At 32.6% G+C, this 21,310-nt stretch overlaps 1 protein-coding gene across 1 annotated transcript; it reads right to left on the bottom strand.

Annotated features, from left to right (window-relative positions):
* Positions 1–491: 491 nt before the first annotated feature.
* LOC114382771 (myosin-17-like) lies at positions 492–15,487 on the bottom strand. The gene is made up of 39 exons (XM_028342379.1): positions 15,234–15,487; positions 12,751–12,879; positions 12,326–12,469; positions 12,069–12,214; positions 11,833–11,989; positions 11,608–11,666; positions 11,160–11,319; positions 10,895–11,044; positions 10,680–10,816; positions 10,438–10,584; positions 9,928–10,029; positions 9,797–9,854; positions 9,602–9,703; positions 9,465–9,502; positions 9,121–9,247; positions 8,837–9,007; positions 8,570–8,701; positions 8,339–8,448; positions 8,107–8,167; positions 7,371–7,548; positions 6,368–6,573; positions 6,142–6,261; positions 5,934–6,032; positions 5,603–5,824; positions 4,972–5,111; positions 4,213–4,330; positions 4,073–4,123; positions 3,894–3,974; positions 3,599–3,769; positions 3,316–3,471; positions 3,015–3,221; positions 2,364–2,501; positions 2,212–2,282; positions 2,030–2,129; positions 1,899–1,955; positions 1,759–1,815; positions 1,590–1,670; positions 1,367–1,449; positions 492–1,272 (listed from the first exon to the last, which is right to left on the bottom strand). The coding sequence occupies exons 1-39, from the start codon at positions 15,234–15,236 to the stop codon at positions 1,149–1,151; spliced, it is 4,593 nt and encodes a 1,530-aa protein (XP_028198180.1). The 5' UTR covers positions 15,237–15,487; the 3' UTR covers positions 492–1,148.
* Positions 15,488–21,310: the final 5,823 nt, after the last annotated feature.

Raw genomic sequence — 21,310 nt, 5'->3', positions numbered from 1 at the left:
TTGACGTTGTTTTAACAAACAAGTTGATTAAAGGGGAAAAAGTAGAAATTCTTTTTGGAGGAAAGGCATGTAGGAAAGGACGAAATTTAATGCTTAAAATAGTTAGTACTGAGTTTCAAAACCAGCCTTATTTACTATTTAGCATGAAAAGTACGAATTAATGGAAAGCTATCAAAAGAATCCATCAACACGAAGGGAATTAAAAATAAAACATCGCCTTCCAAATATTATGCAAGGTAAGCATGGACTGCAATGAATAGTCATAACCACAAAACAAACCTACATTAAGGCTTTCAGCTATAACTAAAGGATTTGCTTATTCACTTAATTGTGCATTGCTTCTTTCACATCTTCATACTTTCCATATGTAATAGGCTTTCAGTACCAACCAATATCATCAGTTACTTATATTAACCTTGAATAAATATTTCCAAGGAGAAAAATGCAGAAAGTGAATGCGTTCTGAGATATAGAAACTGGCAACTTCTAGATGTAAATTTCACGTTGAAATTTCTACTTCTGATGGTGTTCACATAACGCTGGTCCTCCCAGTAGTTTTCAACATGGTATTTCAAGATACAGTTAACTCTTAAAAAAATGAAACTCAAATAAATGATCTCACGTCTGTACAGGTGCACTGAGTCATCTTCCATTATGACTCAGTATTTAAAAAAAAAAAAAAACTATCTTAAGTTTAATTTTGAAAAAAGAAAGAAAGAATATTGCACAAGTAAATACAAAAAAGCAATCGCATGAAACAAATATGCCCACCTATAAAATACATGGAGTCACTAATTGCATCCACCTATAACACTTGAAAACCAACCCATACGAAAAAAGAACCTTGGCAGGTGTAACAGAATGCCTGGACACCACCAGCCTTTACCTATGACCGCCATTTATCACATGACTCACATCAATAGTGACATGGCTTCTTAAAAAAACCCCTCGTGTTGATGAAACTTGAGGGGTAAAAATGAATTAACCCGGGCAACAAACCAATATTAGAAGCCTGAGTTGGCTAAAATATACTATACACGTGACAACAACGAAATTATATGCACAGCTTGGCACCTGCACCTTGGTGCAATACCCCGGGGATAGCCACAAGATGGAGCATCAGAGACAATATTCATTGGGTATTTGTATCACTCTGACCGTGCTAGTAAGAACCCAAACCCTGAGTTCTCACGTATCAACGGAGGAGGATCCACGTCTGCTACTTCTACTGGGTGCATTGATTTGGAAATGTCATCCACCGAAAAAGGAATGCTGCATCCATATTCAAGGTTTAAGAAGGAATGCTACAGCAAAGACCAAGACAAGAAATGAAACATTAAATTGTCTGCTGAAGTTGATAGCATACCTCGAGTCATCATCTAATAGGAAAGAAGTGCTGACAGCATTATTAGAGTCCTCAGACATCATAGCTCTCATGTTTGTTATAACCTGCATATAATCAGAGATGTTTTGAGATTTATCACATTGCAGGTGTTCCACCTTGGGATTTGTTCACAAGATATACATACTCAACCAATACAAATATTACAAACAGATTAGTAACACAAAAATTAGCAAGGATAACTTACGTCTGTAGACACACTGTGAGTGCCGTATTTGTCATCCCAGTACATTGTACTTATCCTGTATAACTGTTGTATACTGAGAACCTGTAGCAGAAGAAAATTATACTTAGTAAGAGAATCAGTGCGAAGTGTGAGGTCATAAATAGTTGGCAGAAAGGAAGGAAGCACCCACAGGGCAAAGCTCCTTTGTAATTTCATTCAGGGATTTTTTGGGTTTTTGATGTATCACCTGAGATTGAAGAATGAGAGTCAGAAGTTTCAGAGATAATCAATAACGAAATGAATTTGAATTTGTGTAAAAGTAACTCTTACCAGGAATCCAACAGCCTGCCTGATATGTTTCAGTTCCTCCCAAGCAGAGCCAGTATACTGTTCAGAAAGATCAGGGTGAAGATTTTAAAAATGGAAAAAGTAAATGATCTGAATAGTTGCTTGTTGCTCACCTCCTCTGTTGCCTCGATGCACCACTGCTCTAATTCAGCCAGACCTGTTTTTACATACTCCCCATTGCTGAACGAACAACACTCCCGACGCAACAGAAGACTGCAGTAATTATCAGATTAAGTCCATGAAAGGGTCTGCATTCCGCAATATGACATGCAATGCAAGGTGGGAGAGAGATTACCTATTGAATAATTGAACATTGATGAATGAGAATATTTGAGTGAACACTTTTCGGACCAAGAAAGGAGGCGCCTGTTAAACCAGACTTCATTGGTTAAGATCATATATCCATGTTCAGACAATGGAAATACAGACATTGAAAGTGAAACTCACATAGTTTGCTTTCATTATCTTTAGATAATTGTTTAAGCTTTTCACAATACTTTGCCAGTGAGCAATTAAGGCTTGCTGAGCAACTGCATTTGCCTGTGCGCGTCCTTTTACTAGACTTTGACGCGAGTTTCTTGGAGCCTGCAATTGTTTTTATCACAAAAACAAGATAAATAAACAAATAAAAACACCCAAAGAGTTAACCTTGTTAATTACTGGGTAGCTTGACCGAAGGACGTGCACAAAATCAACTAGTGATTTAGGGATCGCTTGTAAACAATTTATTTTATTTACAATTAGCAGATGAAAACTGTTCTTTTCTATGGATTTATTTCTAATCAATCATGTAAAGGAGAAAATATTTTCTTTACTCATTATCAATCTTCAGCAGTTGCTACAGGCAACAGTGCCGCCTTAAAATGTGTCCTGCATGTCTGATATTCTATTAAAAAATATATTTTGTTGAATTCAAATGAACATATTAGTTGTGATTCTTGTGACTCGTAAAACTAATGTAAATATCATTCACTCAAAATTAAAATTATAATCCACGTATAATTTGTTAACTGCTCAAGCCCCTTACTGAGAATTTCACAAAATTTTGATTTCCACCCGCCCCCACTCCTCCAAGAAAAATGTAACATATCTATTTACCTGTATACAAAGTCCAAGTAATGGAGATATCTCCTTTTTTAGGTTGTCTCTTATCATTCCATATATTTTTTCAAGGAAGGCAGTAAGCTGCTGCTTAAACAGCAGTGCTGGATATTTTGCTTCTACTTGTCGTAAATCATCCAGTCTATTAAGACCTCGACCATTTAGAAATGACAATCCAGCACTTTGGGGAGACGCCCTTAGCCCCTGGAATTGCAAAAGGCAACCAAAATTGTAAGATGAATGAAATCCACACAAACTGTAAAGTTTTCTTCAGAAAGGATATGCAGTTGCTTCATACTTGAGACATTCTTCCAAACAGAGAAGATGATGCTGTTCTCCGCCGCTGTGGTGTTAAGCTAGCAGCTCCACTAGCTTTAAGAGTGCGTTGGAGTAGCAACAACAAAGTAGATGTATTAGACAACCAATAGGCTAAAACATCAGTATTATCCTGGGCCTTCAATGGTGCAGAATTCACTGTTAGTAACATATTTTTTGTATTTGAGAAATTGACACAACTACTTTTAAATGCAAAAGCACCACGTCATGAACAATATACAAGTAATCCAAAAGAGTCAAGTTACCTCAACAGCTGAAGCTATTGTTTGAATGATACGGTCGAATACACTAGTCCTTTCAACTTCAAATGACCTCCAGTGGAGAAGGCATTTATATATGACACATGCAGCAACAGGTTTGCCCCCAGAAAATCCCAAATCTTGTGTTATGCACTTGATCAATAAGTCCTGGTTTTCCTGAACAAGAAAGTGAAATTTTTAAGAGGAATCAACCAGAAAATGGGGGAAGGGAGATTTAAATTGAAAATTTGATTTTAACTATCTGTAACAGATTACTCAATGAATCTATGTAGCCACTCACTTGCTGCTTCTCATTGAGAGATTTTTGTGGTTTTCCCTCAGATTCAGGCTCACGCACATTGGATACAGCAAGAGTCATATCCTAAAACATATAGAAGGCGAGAACTTAACAAATTAAACAAAACCATCCATTACAATGAAGTTAATTGTTGATATAAACTTGTATAAAAGTGTTCTTACCGATCCAATTTTTGCTTCACCATTTAGAGCATTCCCATTTTCGGGTGTCCTCTGCATATTGTGTATGAAATAAATCTCATTGTAAATCTCTCTTCATATACTATAATGTCAAGTAATGACCTTGTGTTTTATTCTCTTACCTGAATAATCACTGTCCTTGGTCTTGCAGACAGAGTTTTTCCAGTTGGTGATACAGCCAGTGCTTGCTGGCGAAGAACTTGATTTTCTGACTCTGCATTGGAAATCTTTTCCTCCAATCTGCATAATAGAATTTGAAAATTTTGATTAGATTTCATATTAAGGCAGGTATAGATGGTTATTAAAGGGCAAAGGAGAAACATATAACTATATAACGCATCCAAAAGCATAAAAAAAACAGTTACAAACAGGTATAGATGTAAGAGAATGGTTGATAACAGTTGAAGACAAACTATGATAGGAATAATTAATTCCTAGATGCATTGCAGGGTTGGGGGATTGAAAAGTCAATTTAAGTTAAATATGAAATTCAATATATTAAGGGTAGGTATCATAAACCAACTACTTCAAAAGCTTAAAATGGTAGGTGAAGGAACATGAATGGTCTTATAGTTAACAACTTAACATGCCTCCTCAGTCCTCACACAAGAGCTCTTTAGACTTGAAGTGTAGATAATGCACAGGCTCACCTATAGTGTGCTTGATTTCAATATATATATATATATATATATAGAAGAATGGGGGCAGCAAGCACTTGAATGGTTTTATACCTAACAATTTAGTTATTTTTTAAAATGTGATACATTAGGGATGTCATCAGAAACTGAAAATGGTTCACTGTTTCTTATGAAATAATTTAAAACTATGGAACAAGTGTTCATAATTATATAGATCTTTTTTTCTCCTCAAACATTACTGACCTCTGAACCAATTCTTGAAGTTGATCCACTTTGCGGTCAGAATCTTCAACCTTTTTAACCATCTCTTTATTTCTAGCTTCAGCCTCAGCCTGAGCTTTTCTGGCCTCTTCTTTAGCCTCTTTTTCCAATAGGAGTGATTCCTGTGTGAGAGATTAAATAAGGGTACTCAATAAATTTACAATTGTTCATTGTAAATATGTATCATATCCCCACAACTATTACACAAGATAACTCCAATTTTAATTGAATTCAGATTGCAGGATGATCTGTGAGCAATTCAGCATAAAATATATAATTATAACTACTTTCATATTTCTTTAATATCTTTTGAAAGATGATTGAAAACCAAGGACTCCGTGGAAATTAATTTGAGAGACCCAATAGAAACAAAGTTAAAGGTTAAAAATAAAAAAGTAGAAGCATTTGTATAAAACTTCGTACCCCATTGCCCAGAGGCTCTTCGCTATGCGAAGGTATGGGGGAGGGATATTGTACGCAGCATTTGTATATTAAAAAAAAATCCATTTGCCTCTTTAAACATTTTTTATAAGAAACATAAAATTAATTTGTATCAGAAAATGCTATGAATTTAGAAATTATTGATGTATTGTCAATAAGATCAATTCCCTACCTTCAAACTATTGACTTCAGCCAATAATGAATTAATCTTTTCAGTATCTTGAATTATAACAGGAGTCTCCTTAACAACTGGAGGTGCTTCTTCAATGGCCTTTCGTGCTGCCTCGCGCTCTTTGATGACCTTGGTATTTGCTTCTTCTACTTGTATTTGCATTGCATGTAAAGCTTCCTGTAACTTAGCAATTTCTTGTGCCTTTTCCTCTTCCAAATCAGTCTGTAACAAGTTAAAATAAGACAAGTTTATGGTATTAAAAGTTGCATCATTAATAGCAGCGATTAACATGGCAATTAAAATTCAAGTAAGTATATGATAATGAAGTTACTCTCAAACGTTTCTCAATTTGCAAACGCCAAGTAAGTTCTTCAACACGCTTTTCTAGTTTGTCCTTAGCTTCTTTGAGGGCCCCTGTTTCTCTAGCAGCCTGAATGCAGTTACAAAATATTACTCCCAAGGCAACTTTTTATAAAACAAGATTAAGTACACCATATTACACAAGAAACACCATAACAGAGAAAGTATTATATTCAAACCATTTTAAGCATTCTAAGTTCCCTTCTAGCAATCCTTCTCCTCCAACCACATTGAGTAACAACTGCAGCCTTTTGCAATCTTTTATAATATGAATATGCAATTAGCCGACGCAAATAAGCCTGAAGAGATAAACACAGAGATCATTATAGTAAGGCAAGTAAAAGGGTTGCATGATTTCATTTTCTTAATTAACAGACTAACTACAAAGAAGATCAACAAGAGCACCTGGATGTAAATTGCAGCCTTCGTTTGCTTTCTAAATCTAAATTCATCACGAGCTTTCATAGCCCTTAAACCTGTTTGCAGTATAACTGCAGATGATCGCCCTGTTAAGTATGATTTCCTGGCAATGTATCCTTTGAAGTTCTTTTGTATTTTTACAGCTCCTGCTTCACGTCGCAACTGCTCATAAAGTTTCCGGGACAATATTCCTATTTGTTATTGAAAAGCACCATAAGAATCAGCATCAGATTAAGATAAGTAGTTTATATGAGACCGAACCATGAGAAAGAAACCTACATTACGAGAAAATCCCAACTGATTTAAGGCTGCATGAATTTTAGAATGCCACAAACACTAACACGGTTTACCAGCAGGGGGATTTATAGAACATAGGTTTCATGAGTAAAGAAACAAGACTTATATGTTGATAGCAAGCCCAGTTTGTCAGAATATCATATTTCCTTTAGTTCCTAACTTCATTTAAGGGAAAAGATGGGTAGCTTTCATATTTGGTGGATTTGGGATTTGTAGACAGATCTATGGGTCCTTTTACTACCATTCAGTCTCACTTCAGTTTTAGTTTATGAGTTGATAATCCAAGTCCTATCCATGGAGGAAGAATTTCAGGTAATATCATCAGACATCACCAGCTAAAGCTATGTGTACCTTTCAGTACCAATAGTAGATTGCCATCTACAATCTACCATTAGTACTAAAAGATAATGGAATCTAGCCAGCAAACACTCCTAAATAATACATATCAATACCAACAGCTTTTTCTTACAAGAGATTGTCTATGTGTATGTTTGGATTAGCTTCAATTTGCATTCAAGAAATATTACTATTAAAATCTTACCTTGAGAAATTTTGAAGGATGGGAAGAAAAAACATTTTTGTTCTAGAAATGTAGTTAGTCCAAACATGCAGTTATGGTAATGAACTACCACACAAATAAGCAATAAAAAACAAACCAAAGACATTAGATAAAACTAAGGAATAAGGATACCTCGTAAATTAGATTGCAAGCAAATTGCAGCTCGGCGCAATTCAATGAACTCCTTGCGTGCAATATGGGTACGTACTTGCCTCTGGATGATTCTAGCAGCATTTCCAAGAACCTCTGCTCTTCTTGCATCCAATTCAGCCATCTGGCCAGCTCTTAAGAAAACCTTTGTCTTGCCTATCTGGTAAACCATCATAAATCTCTGTATGATTACATAGCTTATAAAATCCATTCATACAGATGGACTTCCATGTTGAAAAGGTAATATTCATGAAATAAAAAATAAAGCAATTTTCTAATTAAGAAGTTCAGCAGTCACTTCAGGTTATACTCAAACTGTGGAGAAGTTACTGAGTGGATCAAACAAGCAGATATGCCAATAAACTAATACTTCTATTTGGTCTTCAAATAAACTTTTTCCCGGGGATAGTCTACAAGAATTAGCATAAAGTTGTTTCAGAAGCTCCACAAGCCTCTTAAGACTTAAGACAGTTGGGTATTTTAATGCTTCACCACCATAACCATGTTCTTTGCTATTTTGATAAAGTATCTAAGCTGCAAATGTTTGGCAATGGATTGACCATCATGTTAAAAACCAAATCAGATATTGGTATACAAATGCAGGGTGACATTTATTTAGGAAAATAGTAGGGCATGGCTCACTGTTCCTCTTTCCTAAAACTGACCCTCCCACACACCATTGTCAACAGATCAAGTTGTATGGACCAAGGAGTATCACCTGATAGCCTTTCATACCCATTTTATCCAGGATCATTTGGCACGCAACCTTGTCATCATAGCTGAAAAGGAAAAAGTAAAAACAATTAACATGTAAATGGAGACAAAATGCAAGAGAGCTAAGAGTTAAGCAATGGATAATAAGTAACTTCCCTAGAATCATAGAAATACAAACCAAAAGCACTTGTCCAATTTAAAGATAAAAAACAGCCCAAAAAGGAGATGAGCTTTACTTTCCGTCCAGAACTTCAGGGGCAAGAACACCAAATCTGTTAAGAAATTCATAAAAGGTCCGTCTGGTAGGATATCCAGCACAGCTGATTCTAATTGCCTCAAGAACACCCTAAAGCAAATAACAATTAGACAAACAATCATCAAGTGTCAACAGGTGCCAAAGATATTTTTCCTTCTTTGCACAATTATATAAAGGCAATGAAGACAAAGAAAGACCATGATATACTCACACCACAGCGCAATTGTTGGATAATATTGAGATTTTCAAAAATAGCAGGCTTGAGAACATTATTCGGCTTCACACATCTGATATAGTGAGGTTCTGTTGAATTCAGGGTCTCCATCAAAGATTGAAGTTGCAGCTACATGTTTCAGAAATGTGTCATTTACTACGTGCATAACATAAAAACAAAACGCCAGATATCTGAGACAGGAATGTCAAAGACTAATAACAAATTATAATAGAGTTAAGAATGAGTGGTAAGAATTAAAAATACCTTGAAGCGAGATCCTATTGAAGAGAACTTTGATGATTTTGAAGACTCCTCTGGAGAAGGGGGGAATAGACCAGCCACAAATGAGCACTTTGAGGCTATGAGCAGATCCTGATGTTCTGCCACCACATAATCCTTGTTTTTGTCAAGAAACATATCAGCTAGATATGTCACCTGGACAAAGCAAAAAATAGTCAAAAAGAAGGAAGCAAAACATTCAAGTAACAATTGAAAAATACGTAGAAAATCATAAAAGGGACGTAATGAAAAACACCAAATATATTTACCTCCCCTGCATAATGGGATATTGTAAAACTAGTCCGAGAAAGTTTAGGTTTGATGAAGCGCTTGTTGTTTTTGAATGTCTGGTACAATTTCTGAGAAAAAGTTTCATGTGTAGACTTTGGAAACATACTGTGTCACACAGGGAGGCTAATATGAGTCCAACCAAATTACAGAGTTTAAGCAATGCCTGATATTAAGTCTTATATTATTATCTAAATCCTACTTTAAACAAATTGGAAATAGCATACAGGCATGAAAATACAATAGTTAGAGAAAGTGGCTTCTATTGAGTGTAAAACTTAAAAGCAATGTTAAATTAGCAATGAAGTCACTCCCATCCACATACCAGGCTTCATCAAGAAGTGCAATTATTCCTCCAGGTTTCTGCAAAAAGATTGAATATGAAAATCATCATTAGCTGAATTTATTGAGTTGGAAAACAATGGAAGTATAATTGGTCATAAGGCAGCAACAGTAAAATACCTTCTCAATTAGATCCAAAACATCTTGGTTATCAACAAACTCTATGTAACTCCAATCGATCTCTTCTTTGGTGTATTCTTCTTGTTCCATTTTAAAGACATGCTGCAGTCATTCAGGGGGAAAAAACAAAATCTCGTTTACCCAGGAAAAAATTATAGAATACAGACCACAAATTTGAACCAGAAATTACCAAACCTGATTAAAATGTTGTTGCAGCTTCTCATTTGTAAAATTAATACAGAACTGCTCAAAACTAAGAAAAAGAAATTTATGAGATCCAAGGCTAAATACTAAACCATAAGTGCTAGATGAAATCATTAGCTTACCTATTGAACTTAAAACTTTCAAACCCATAGATATCAAGAACTCCAATAATAGATTTTGAATTAGGATCTTGACCAATCGAATTGTTAATCTTCTCCACTAGCCTGGAAGCAATAATGAGAATTTGTCAGAATATGACACCTTGAAGAAAGGAAATCTAGAACAATTTTGGTCCAATCACACATATCGTTCCTGGAGACCACTGATAACAACAAATAATTCCAGAATGTTATTATGTGGTTCTTTCAATTATAAATGTGATTACCATAATTCTAAAGTAATTTATAACTGGAAAATAAAATTCACAATTTATAGTCAAATTAAATGTGTTAAATTAGAATGTGAATAAAAACTCCTTTAGTAAGAATAAATTGTTTATGTTCTTCTACATAATAAATTTAAGTTATAGACCTTTTCAATAGTCCTTTCTTTCCTTCAACACATTAATGCAGGAGAGGATCTATATAGAACTTGCAATATTATACATTAAAGCAGTGCTAAAGGTTCATTACCAATCAAACAAACGGGAATAAATGGTTTTAGCTAATGCATCCCTGCTACCAAGAGCTGCAACAGGATCAAGGGTTCTTGTAATAACCTCCTCCGGTGTTACCATCACACGCTTGATCAGTGCATCTTCCAAGCTCTTACAATCACACCTACAATAATTTTTATGTTAAAATGTATTCAACATTGGTGAAATGATAATGCAGTAATGCATATGAAATGCATAAAAGGGTTATGTTGGGCATACTTTAGAAGTTCAGCAGTTACATTAAGATGGAACCTAGACTTCTCGTCCCTGATGACAGAAGAGTCAATCTCCTCTCCTTTTGCAAATTCAATATTTCCAAGGTGCAAAATTGCTGCAATAACCCTAAAAATAGCCTCCTGAAATACAGGGCTATATCATTAAAGCAACTTTTAAAAACTCCCATTTATTAACAAATATGATTCACAAAGGCTAACCTGCTCCTCCTCACTGATTCCAACAACATCCATTGCCCTTCGAGTTGCAAGATATTCTTCAGCATCATCCACTCCATCCAGCGCATAGCATTTGGATTGATTTAAGTAATGAAAGGAGCTAGGACTTCCCAGCTTATACTTCTCTTTTTCCTATAAAATAGAGAGTCATGATGATCGAATATGAATATATTAATAATTTCATATAGGAGCCTATCTTTGTGATAGAGATAAGGGAGCATTTCAATATCAAGAAAGAATACTTTACCTCAGCTGGTGCTGCACAGAGCAGGTAAAAACAATGGTAATTTCTTTCAGGATCCGAAAGTTGACAGACACGGGATCTTTCAAGCAAATATGTCCGTATAGCTGCCCCAGAGATTCTTCCTTTGTTGTCAAATTGTATCTCAACAAATTTTCCAAAACGACTGCATCTCAAAATTGGGAGGAATATGACAAGCACCATGTTATATCATGTTTGAACAAGAAAACAATATATATTATCTTTTTTTACTGCTTAGTTCAACATATAGCTGACAAACAGGACCCACAATCATAAGAGTTAATAGACTTTAACTGATGACAAACCGAACTGGTCTATCACAGTTTCTTCTTCCTTTCTCTCTATGAAGTAACTTAGTCACAATCACTTTGCCTAAACCAATTTATGACAATTTTCATTTTACTTGATATGCCATGCAGCTGTCAACACTCACCTTGAGTTGTTGTTTCTAACTGTTTTGGCATTGCCAAATGCTTCAAGAACTGGATTAGACTGCAAAGTAATTAACACCGAAACAAGTATGAGGAAACAGTTTGCACACTTTTTTTAACACCCTATAAATGTAGAATAAAATAAAATATATAAAGGAACTAAAAGTTATGGAGTAAGACACAAAAAAAAGGGGTAACCAAAACAAGAAAATGCAACTATATCATACTTCTAGAACTTGTTGTTCAACTGTCCTTCCTTCTACTCCAGATCGGCCCCCAAGATATGCAAGATACCGCATAAGCATTTTTGTTGTCTCTGTCTTTCCAGCCCCACTCTCACCACTAACCAGGATTGAGTTGCTTTTTCCCTCATTAATCATCGCCCTGATGTATATAAACACAGACATTAATAAATCGTACAAAAAGAATAAAACAGAAAATGACATTGACATCTATAAGTCACCTGTATGCAACATCTGCAACTGCAAAAACATGGGGACTCAATTCTCCAAATGCAGCTCCTTTGTATTGTTCCATCATGTGAGTATCATATAGATGCGGTAATCTTTGAAAAGGATTTATTGCAATCAAGATATTTCCAGTATATGTCTGCAATGATGATGGAGGAGTAGCATGATTGTATCATTAATAAGTTTCAATTCTTGCTTAACATAAACAATCTCGGTTCAAAATGAAATGATATATATTTTAGAATCTTACATAGATTTCATTGAGTTCATATCTAGTTGCCAAATTGTGCAGAACTCCTGGTTCATGCAAGTAAGACAATTTTGTCATGTCATCTACACCACCAGGAGGGGCTTCATTATCCTTGGGAAAAACCTTTGAGATATTTTTGACAACCTGCAACCAGATCTCCAGACTTAACCAATCATGATAGTAAGCCCTAGCATAACTCGTTTTATTACAGGTCAAACAAAAAGGATATAGATAATAAAGTAGGAATGAAGTTGGAATTTCTGTAAGTTAAGACATATAGCATATGAAAAAATTTATAGATTTCTGAAAGTGATATAACACAGTTAGAATCACAGAGGAGTACTTCAAAAGCAGTTGCAATAACACAAAACAAAGAATATATGCAAACAATCTCACAAACATGCAGTACAGACAGTTTGACTCACTGTTTTTCCATCTGTGGTGCGAACATGGACTTCTTCACCATTGATTTTAGAAACTTCTCCATCAATCCATGCTTGTGCTGGATCTTCAATCCAGACATGAGAACCTACAATAATATTCACTGGTGCAGACTGCAAAGACAAACATATTGAACATTCACAGCAAAAATGTTAAATCAGGGAAACAATACTTGTATGTAACCAAGTTGTTGAAGAGAAACAAGAGGAAATGAATGCAAGCAAATGTGCTCCTGCCCATAAATGGCATTGCCAACCATAAGGGTTTAGTTTACAGATGTATACTACCATTTTAACTTCATTAGTTTATTTTAATTTAACAGCAGGAATAATAATTATCGATTAAAAAAACAAATATTTAAATAATAAAAAAAAGATAAAGTAGCAAATGTTAGATCCATAAATAAATAAATAAATAATGGCAAATGATCATTGCAAACAATTACATAATTTCAAGAAGATAAACTGCAAATTATTATCACACTTGTGGTCTGGCTTTGTCATTATATCTTGCTTATCAAAATGATAATCATTATAGATACTGTTGAAAAGCATGGACTTTTACATGTAAACTGCTCACAACATTGACACATACTCCAACATAGCTAATATATATAGAAAAAATAGCATATGCACTGATAGTGTAAAACAATTTTTACATTGTCATTCAATCACAAACATCCATTTAAGGTAAGTTTGTTGACTTTTATAATAAATACATTAAAAGTCATACTAGCAGTGATTTCTGATTGGTTGTCTATGTACAACTTTTTACACTAACAGTGCATGACAATTAAACTCTTGTGTGTGTGTGTGTGTGTATAGTGAGAAAGTTTGTTATGAGTGAGAAAAGCAAATCTAGATTACCAAAATTAAAAGTTCTTTAAAGGCAAATGATCACTTAAAAAAGTTGTGACTTGTTAAAAAACCCACATGATTTGCACGTACTAATCTTAAATTCTTAATTATTCATGATAAGATCTAATATTCAATATCTAATCCTCAATCTCATATAAAATGGCTTTCTAAGTACACACACACACATATATATAGCAACATAACAAAAGATCTAAAACAATAATCGAGATTTGTATATTCTTGTAACCATTTATGATAATGAGCCTCACAAAAACATACTAAGAAACATTATTTTATAATATTTTATATTACCTTTTACACTGACATTTTCTGAATTTAGAAAATATATATATATATATATACAATATTTTTTTATAATACTAATGTCCTTGAAGTGTCCATCCACATTTTTTTCAAGTGGATGACTAATAAAGAGTGTTAGACACCAGTCATACAGGTTTCAGTGTGGGAAACATGTCCAATACCTCAACCATGTGCGTGCTTCATAAGCCGTAGGTATGGGTTTCAAAATTTGCCAGTGTGTTTGGGTGCTAATTAAATGGTATCAAAGCAGGTTGCTAATGTCTTGGAAAAGGCTACGAAGGGGTTGACCAGAAAGACAAAGTAAAGCATTGTAGAGTGCAGCTGCCGAGACGTCATTGGCTCTCAGTGGCAGTGCCATGATAAGGACTTGGGTATTATGGGGTGCCTGAGTCCCATGTCACAGGATGCTCAGTGATGTACTAAAGTTGCTAGGGTTTTCCCCCTTCATAGCTAGTTTTTAAGGGAGGGTTCTACGAGTGCTTGGATGCTTATCAGTTAATGTAATTTTGTATTTGTTTTTTGTCAACAAGTATCATGTGCAAAGACAAGCAACAGTGTTGGCATTCACCAAAGTTGTCGTGCATGTAACTGGACCACCATGCAGTTTTGAACTAGCAGAGCCATTGATAGTCAAGCAATAGTCAAGTGCCAAAAGAGATGCCATCGGACCTAACTCAGAGTTTCGTCAATATATTTTCAATTTCAGTTTGAAATACCATAATGAAAGAACAACTTCTCGCAAGGATGGCTTTATTACGGTTGCTCTTCCCTTGATACCAAATCATCCTAGCTAAGCTAGCTAGCTATCTATACATATTCAATAGCATTTGCTGAATAACGAATACTTTTATTTTTCTTAGTATTCAACTTCCCTCCAATGACCAATCTATGTCGTAAAACTCTATAACTAAATTAATCAAATAGTATCTTCAGGCAACTAAGCTATCAAATATGTACACTTCCTAACCAAAATTACCCCAATCTTATTCATCAACCATTCATATTTGCCAAACTCCATTTCACAAGATCTTTTTATTAGTAATGCGTGGATCGACTAACATAACTTTCACCTCGAGAAATTAAAAAATAATAATCAGAAGCATCCAAACGCGGAGAAAAAAAGAAAATTAGTCTAGAAACAAAACAATATCTGCCAAACAAATCATAGTCACACGGAAGAATTTCCAAAAAAAAAAAAAAATCGAAGTCGAACAGATTCAACGGAGCAGCTCGAGGAGTCAGAGGAAAAGCAACGAAGCGATGGAGAGAGAATAGGGAGAATTTACCATGGCGATTAATGCGGCGCGATCTTCCGGTCTAACTCATCCGAGTCGAGCAGAGAAGGGAACTCAGTGAGTCAGATCGGACAGTAGAGAACGGTAGCTTGAAGTTTCAGCGACAATTCTGAGGGAGAAGAGGCTAAAATTAGAAGCTGGAGAAAACGATAAAGAAGAAGAAAACAAAGGTATTGAGCGAGCGAGCGAGCGACTTGAGTCTGCTTTCTTTCTGTCTCTCTCTCTCTCTCTTCTCAAAGCCTTTTTGAAGAAATGAGGTAATAAGAGGACAGCTACTGTACACGATAATTATTCATTATATTAAAATTTAATTATAATTTAACAAATATATGAAGAACAAGTTTTAGCTTCTCTTTCCTTCTTTCTCTCTCTCTGTCTTTTCTTTTTCATTTTTTTTATTTTCAAATTAAATTAAAATATTGAGGTTTCTTGTTGGCTGAATGGTGATGTGGGACCAGTGAGAAGGAGAGAGGGTATAGGCTGAGGCTGGACATTTTCGTGGTCTGCACTACGTTGCCGGTTTTTGCTCTCCAATCAATGAATAATGTCTTTCGCAGTTTCTCTAGGTTATTAGTGAGAAATTGAAAAGAAAAATGAAAAAATGTAACAAGTAATACTACTATTTCTTTTTTATCTTAAGTGAGAAAATTTTATTGATTTGGCTGATAATTATTTTTTGTTGAAAATTTAGTTTGGTATTTTTAATAAGATTTATTTTCCTAACTACATCTTTCATCTATAAAATTCAATCCAAAACTTTTGTTTAAGAAATTTAACCAGTTTCACTTTAATTGTCAAAACGTCTATAGAGTAATGAATAATGGGATATCGTAAAAAATGAGGCAAAAAATAAAAGATAAAATATTTTGTAAATATATGAATGTTTTTCGTTAAATATAAATATATGAACGTTATTGTTGAAAAATAACAAGAAAACACATAATGAAACGGTGAAAATAATATTTAATAATGGACGGCAAAATTATGGTTTTAATTTTGCCTCGTCCCTTAAGGCATTCATTTGGTCTTATTCACGAAACTACCATCGATTATGTTTTAGCAGTTGCTTAGTTTGAGTTTAATGGCAATATAGGCTCGATCGGTTAATCTGCAATATTTCTTTTTCCAGGGACCATTGCCTTTTTTCCGTTTTTCTTTAACAATCCATCCATGAATGAGAATATTTGAGTTTTTTTTAACCGATAAATGTTAATTAATTTATTGGTTTTTATTAGTAAAATAGATTGCACTTATAATCTCTTTTTTTCTTAACCACCCATCAATCTTATATCTCTTTGGAAATATTTGTTAGCATGTAGTATATTTTTATGATATATACGTTGAAAATTAGTTATGATAATTTTGATATTTGCACAAAATAGTTGGCAATAATTGTCCCTCGCATATATTACTCAATTCAAATCACATATTCAATAGGGGTTTGTTTCGCATGAATTTGAGACGTAAAGTATTGCCTGCGAAGATTCTTAATCAAATAACACATACACATGTGTATTTTTTGTTATTAGCATCACAGTTTATGAAATCATACACCTTATCACATGATCAAATAAAATCTTTTCATTTTATACTTTTTAGTATTTTCTCAAAATTGTATGTGTGTGTTTATTATGCATGGGCATATCTATTGATATTTGAAATATGGATTGAGTTTTTTTAAAAGGAAAAAAACATGCAAAACTTTAAATTGTGCTTTTAACAAATAAGTTCCTTAAACTTTCATTTCACTTTAATTGATTCTTAAATTTCTATTATTGCTGCAATAAACCATTTTATATGTCCACCATTTAGATTAAAGATACATTAAGATAAACTAAGATAATTCAATATATGTTCTTATCACAGACACAAAGTTTATAAGGTAAATAAGAGGTTCAATTTTATTTAGTAAATCCTAAACTGATAAAAAAATTCTACTATGATGATTCTAAAAATTTGAAACTTATTATTGAATCAAAATAAAAGTTTAAGATATTTTTTGAGAAAAAAACTCAAATTTAAAATTTAAAATAGCTTCACCTTATATTTCCTTTTTTTTCGTCTATACAAATTATAATTATAATAATGAGCTGCATACAATGATAACTCATGTCATTACAACTTATTTCAACACTCATGTGAGTAATTCTTATTTTTATTAATTTTAATAAATAAATAAATAAAACACGCATCACCCTAATTCTATGAGACATAACTCACTTTTATACGCCTCATATAAGCTTTAGCAAATAATTGAACCATAGAAGTAAATCATAATCATCCAATCTTTTACGTATGTGTTTAGTTGTAACTTCCATAACATATATAAATATACTTTCCTTCTATAATGAGAGCAACTTTTGAGGAAAAATGTTATATATCTAATTACAATATGACTGTATTTGTCTATTCTTAAAATAAAAAAAAAAAAAGGAAAATGAGGGTTCGAAATGTGCAAATTATGAATTTTCTAACAAGAAGTGAGGCATTTACAATTACAGCCATTTTTTATTTTATTTTTTCGGTATAATTCGCTGGCACCTAAATATTTTATTAGCAAAATAATTGGAATGAGAAGAGAAGTTTTTAATACAGAGTTACGGACATTATGGTCGGTATTGATGTACTAGTAAGTACGTATGACATGGCAATCACGTTCAAACTCAAGTCCATAAAAATCGTAACAATGCAACTCTGACCCCAGATTCCTACTCCCTTCATGACTTTTAGTATAACACTTCATGTTAAAAAGTTAAAAGGTTTATGCTGTCTTTTAGCCTTTGAAAATTATTTATTTATTTTTAAATCAATATACAGTTTTTATTCTTGTATTTTTAAAAATACTCAAATTTTAGTCTTCAATGTTAACTCTTTTTCCTTCAATACAGATATCGAAATTAGAATATTTTAACAAATATAGGTAATAAAATCAATGTTTTGAAAGTCAGGAAAAATATCAAATTTTGAAAAAGTAAATAAATACTAAAATTATTATTAACCTAGGCTAAAAATTGAGAAGTGGTCATGGTAATTTTCTTTATTTATTTTGTTTTTCATTTATTTTATTGTTATGTTTTGGAGGGAAACATATAACATGAAAATAATACACAATAACAGAGAGTATCATGTATTTCTCCAAAAACATTGTGATAAACAAAATAGAGAAGATATGTTTCTCATAATAAAATGATTGATGCTTATTTATAAGAAAATTGCATGAAAAATAAATAAACTTTCAATTTTATCATATATGAATCCACGATTCTAAACATTCATGTCCATCGTGTTATAAATTCTTAATATATGAATTTTAACCTAACTCAATTTTAAAATTAAAAGATATTTTATACTATAAGAATTATCTCTACATACATATTTTATATTGACATTATCCTTAATCGGTATGAGATTTAAGTTTTTTTTAATATAAGTATTTACTAATTAGATATTTTTATTATTTGATATACAAAATACTATTTCTTTAACTCCAATAATGTACTTATTATCATTTACAATTTTTTATTTTTCAAGAGAGCAAAGGCCATGAGGATGTTTATAGACGGGACAATGAAGACAGTAGGGGTGCAGGGTGAAAAACAATGTTTATAGGTATTGGATGAGTCAAAATATCAATTGAGATATCATGGTGGTAGTAATAAAAAAAAGATTTTGAGTTTGATAATGGTATTGAGGATTTATGTGGTTATTATTATAGTTTGGAAGGTGGAGACGAAGAAGGCTGTATAACTTGGAAAATGTGATGGAATAATTGTAAATGGTTTTCTTTATATATTAAACTTTAACACGAAGAATATAATTAAACTGTGATGAGGTTGGCAAATGTTATTTTGGTGATCTTCAAGAGGCATATTTGTTTTACTCTTGATATGCTAATAGCTTTTGTGTATGCAAAAGCAAAGTTATTAAAAGTTGCAAGGGTGGAAAACTATAATTGAAATTAATATTTATGATTGAAATAAAAAAACAATATAACATATAAATATGTTATCGTGTCAATTTTATCTAAAAAAATATATCATGCATTCATGAGAGTGTTTGCTTAGATCTTCATTTTTTTATTATTAAATTTTAAACTAAGATATACTGTAATTTTTTATGATATAATATATATATATATATATATATATATATATATGTATAAATTATTGTGTGCTGGTACAATAGTTACCAAACTCTTAAAACATCCCAAGGTCTTAAGTTAAAGTTTTCTAAATCACCATTTATAAAAAAGATTATCGCAGGTGCAAAATATTTTACCGCATAAATTTTTAATAAGTCCATAAATTATATAATAATAATAGTAATAAATTTTGTTAATAGCCAGATTTTACAACTACGATTTAGGGTTATTAGAAGCACAGCTAGGAAAGAAACCGTTGGCGGTGGCACTTGGCAAAATGCAAATTCGTAAAAATCTCCCAATTGGAGCACATGGTTGGGTCTCCCTCATGGTAACACCTTTCTTTTTCCCTTTCCCTGTATGACCCATAAATAAAGTGTCCAAGACAAATTCGTTTGATTAACTGCTTTCAACTTTCCAACTCTAGCTTTCTTAAGTTCCATTTATCATCTTTAATAACTAATTTTCCACTCAAACAAAAAAAATCTTTAATAATCATCAATATAAAATTTAACTATGAATATTAAAATAATTATTATGCAAGTTAACAAATTTATTATATATAATAAACTATGAGGATCAATCCTCCAGCGGGTGGCCGGTCTCTAGATTCAAGCTCTATGGTATTTAACCTTTAAAATAGGTTACTAAATACACTTCTCTGTTTTTCTTTGAATTGTGATTTTAATTTCCATATACCATGCCTTTTTATATTAAATGCATAAATAATGTACAAAAATTATATACCATAATCAAAACATGACTTATAATTTAACTAAAAGTTGTCAATTTTGAATTAATTATTTTAAAAGGTATATGTAGGATGATTTTTAATTAGGTGACAGTATATATTTTTTATAAATTAAAAAATTAAAAGATTATTTTTACAAGACCAGGGTCAACGGGCTGAATGGCTGGTCATAATCAAGGATATTCGTTTCTGTCAGTATGTTGCAAGTCATATTAGCCATGGATACACCCGAACTTTGTCAGTCAATAGAAATAAGTCTACGAATTTCGTAGAGCTTTGTCAGTCAATAAAAATCTTGCAAGTCAAACATAATTATGTCATCAATAATACAATCGTTAAATTATTTTTTTATCTTTTAATCTTTCAAATCAATTCAATTTAGTTCTGTCATCTAAATTAGATTACTCATATTAAGAAATTACATTTTGTCATAGTTTAAAACAATCATAATAATAATTTTAAACTACCACAAAAATATATTTTTTAATACCAGTAATTTAATTTAGATGATATGATTAATGAATCAATTTTAAAAAATAAATGATTAAATTAAAAAAAAATTAAAAGATCAAATCTAAATAATAAATTAAAGAAAAAAATTAATTTAACCTAATACAATTTGACTTAAATGAAGACAACAATACGTCGATTTTATTTTCTGGCTACAAAGTTTTGAAATAAAAAATTTCAACGTGTATATATTGTTTGATTTGCTTCAATGAAAACTTTTTATAAAAAAGATTATCCGTAACCAATTTTGTAATGATTACCCAAACGTACAACGTTCTCATCGTAACAATCAACGGGAGATTTGATGCTTTCCCCATACGGCTTTACAACCATTACCAGACCAAATTAGTAGCAAGTAATACTACATATTTAAGTAATGCGCTGTCGGCTCGCAATTTTGCTAAGCACGGTAACTTGAAAGCATCACCTTAAATAAGATATTATATCTCGAGAAATTAATCTCTAATTTTCAAAAGGAATTTAGCACCTCAAGAAATTAATCTGTAGCTTTTTGCTGGAAATATCCCAGATTTACCAAGAAAAAAAAAAACTCTTGCCCAATATGATACTACCTTGCCGATTTTGCAGGCTGATTTTGTTTCAAGAAAAACTTGGTTGGGCCTTGCAGGATGACATCTATTTTTGCTGGCTATCCAACATTGGTAA

The sequence above is a fragment of the Glycine soja genome, chromosome 13, assembly GCF_004193775.1.
Source record: "Glycine soja cultivar W05 chromosome 13, ASM419377v2, whole genome shotgun sequence".
Lineage (NCBI taxonomy): Eukaryota > Viridiplantae > Streptophyta > Magnoliopsida > Fabales > Fabaceae > Glycine > Glycine soja.
This window is presented reverse-complemented; position numbering and strand designations above follow the sequence as displayed.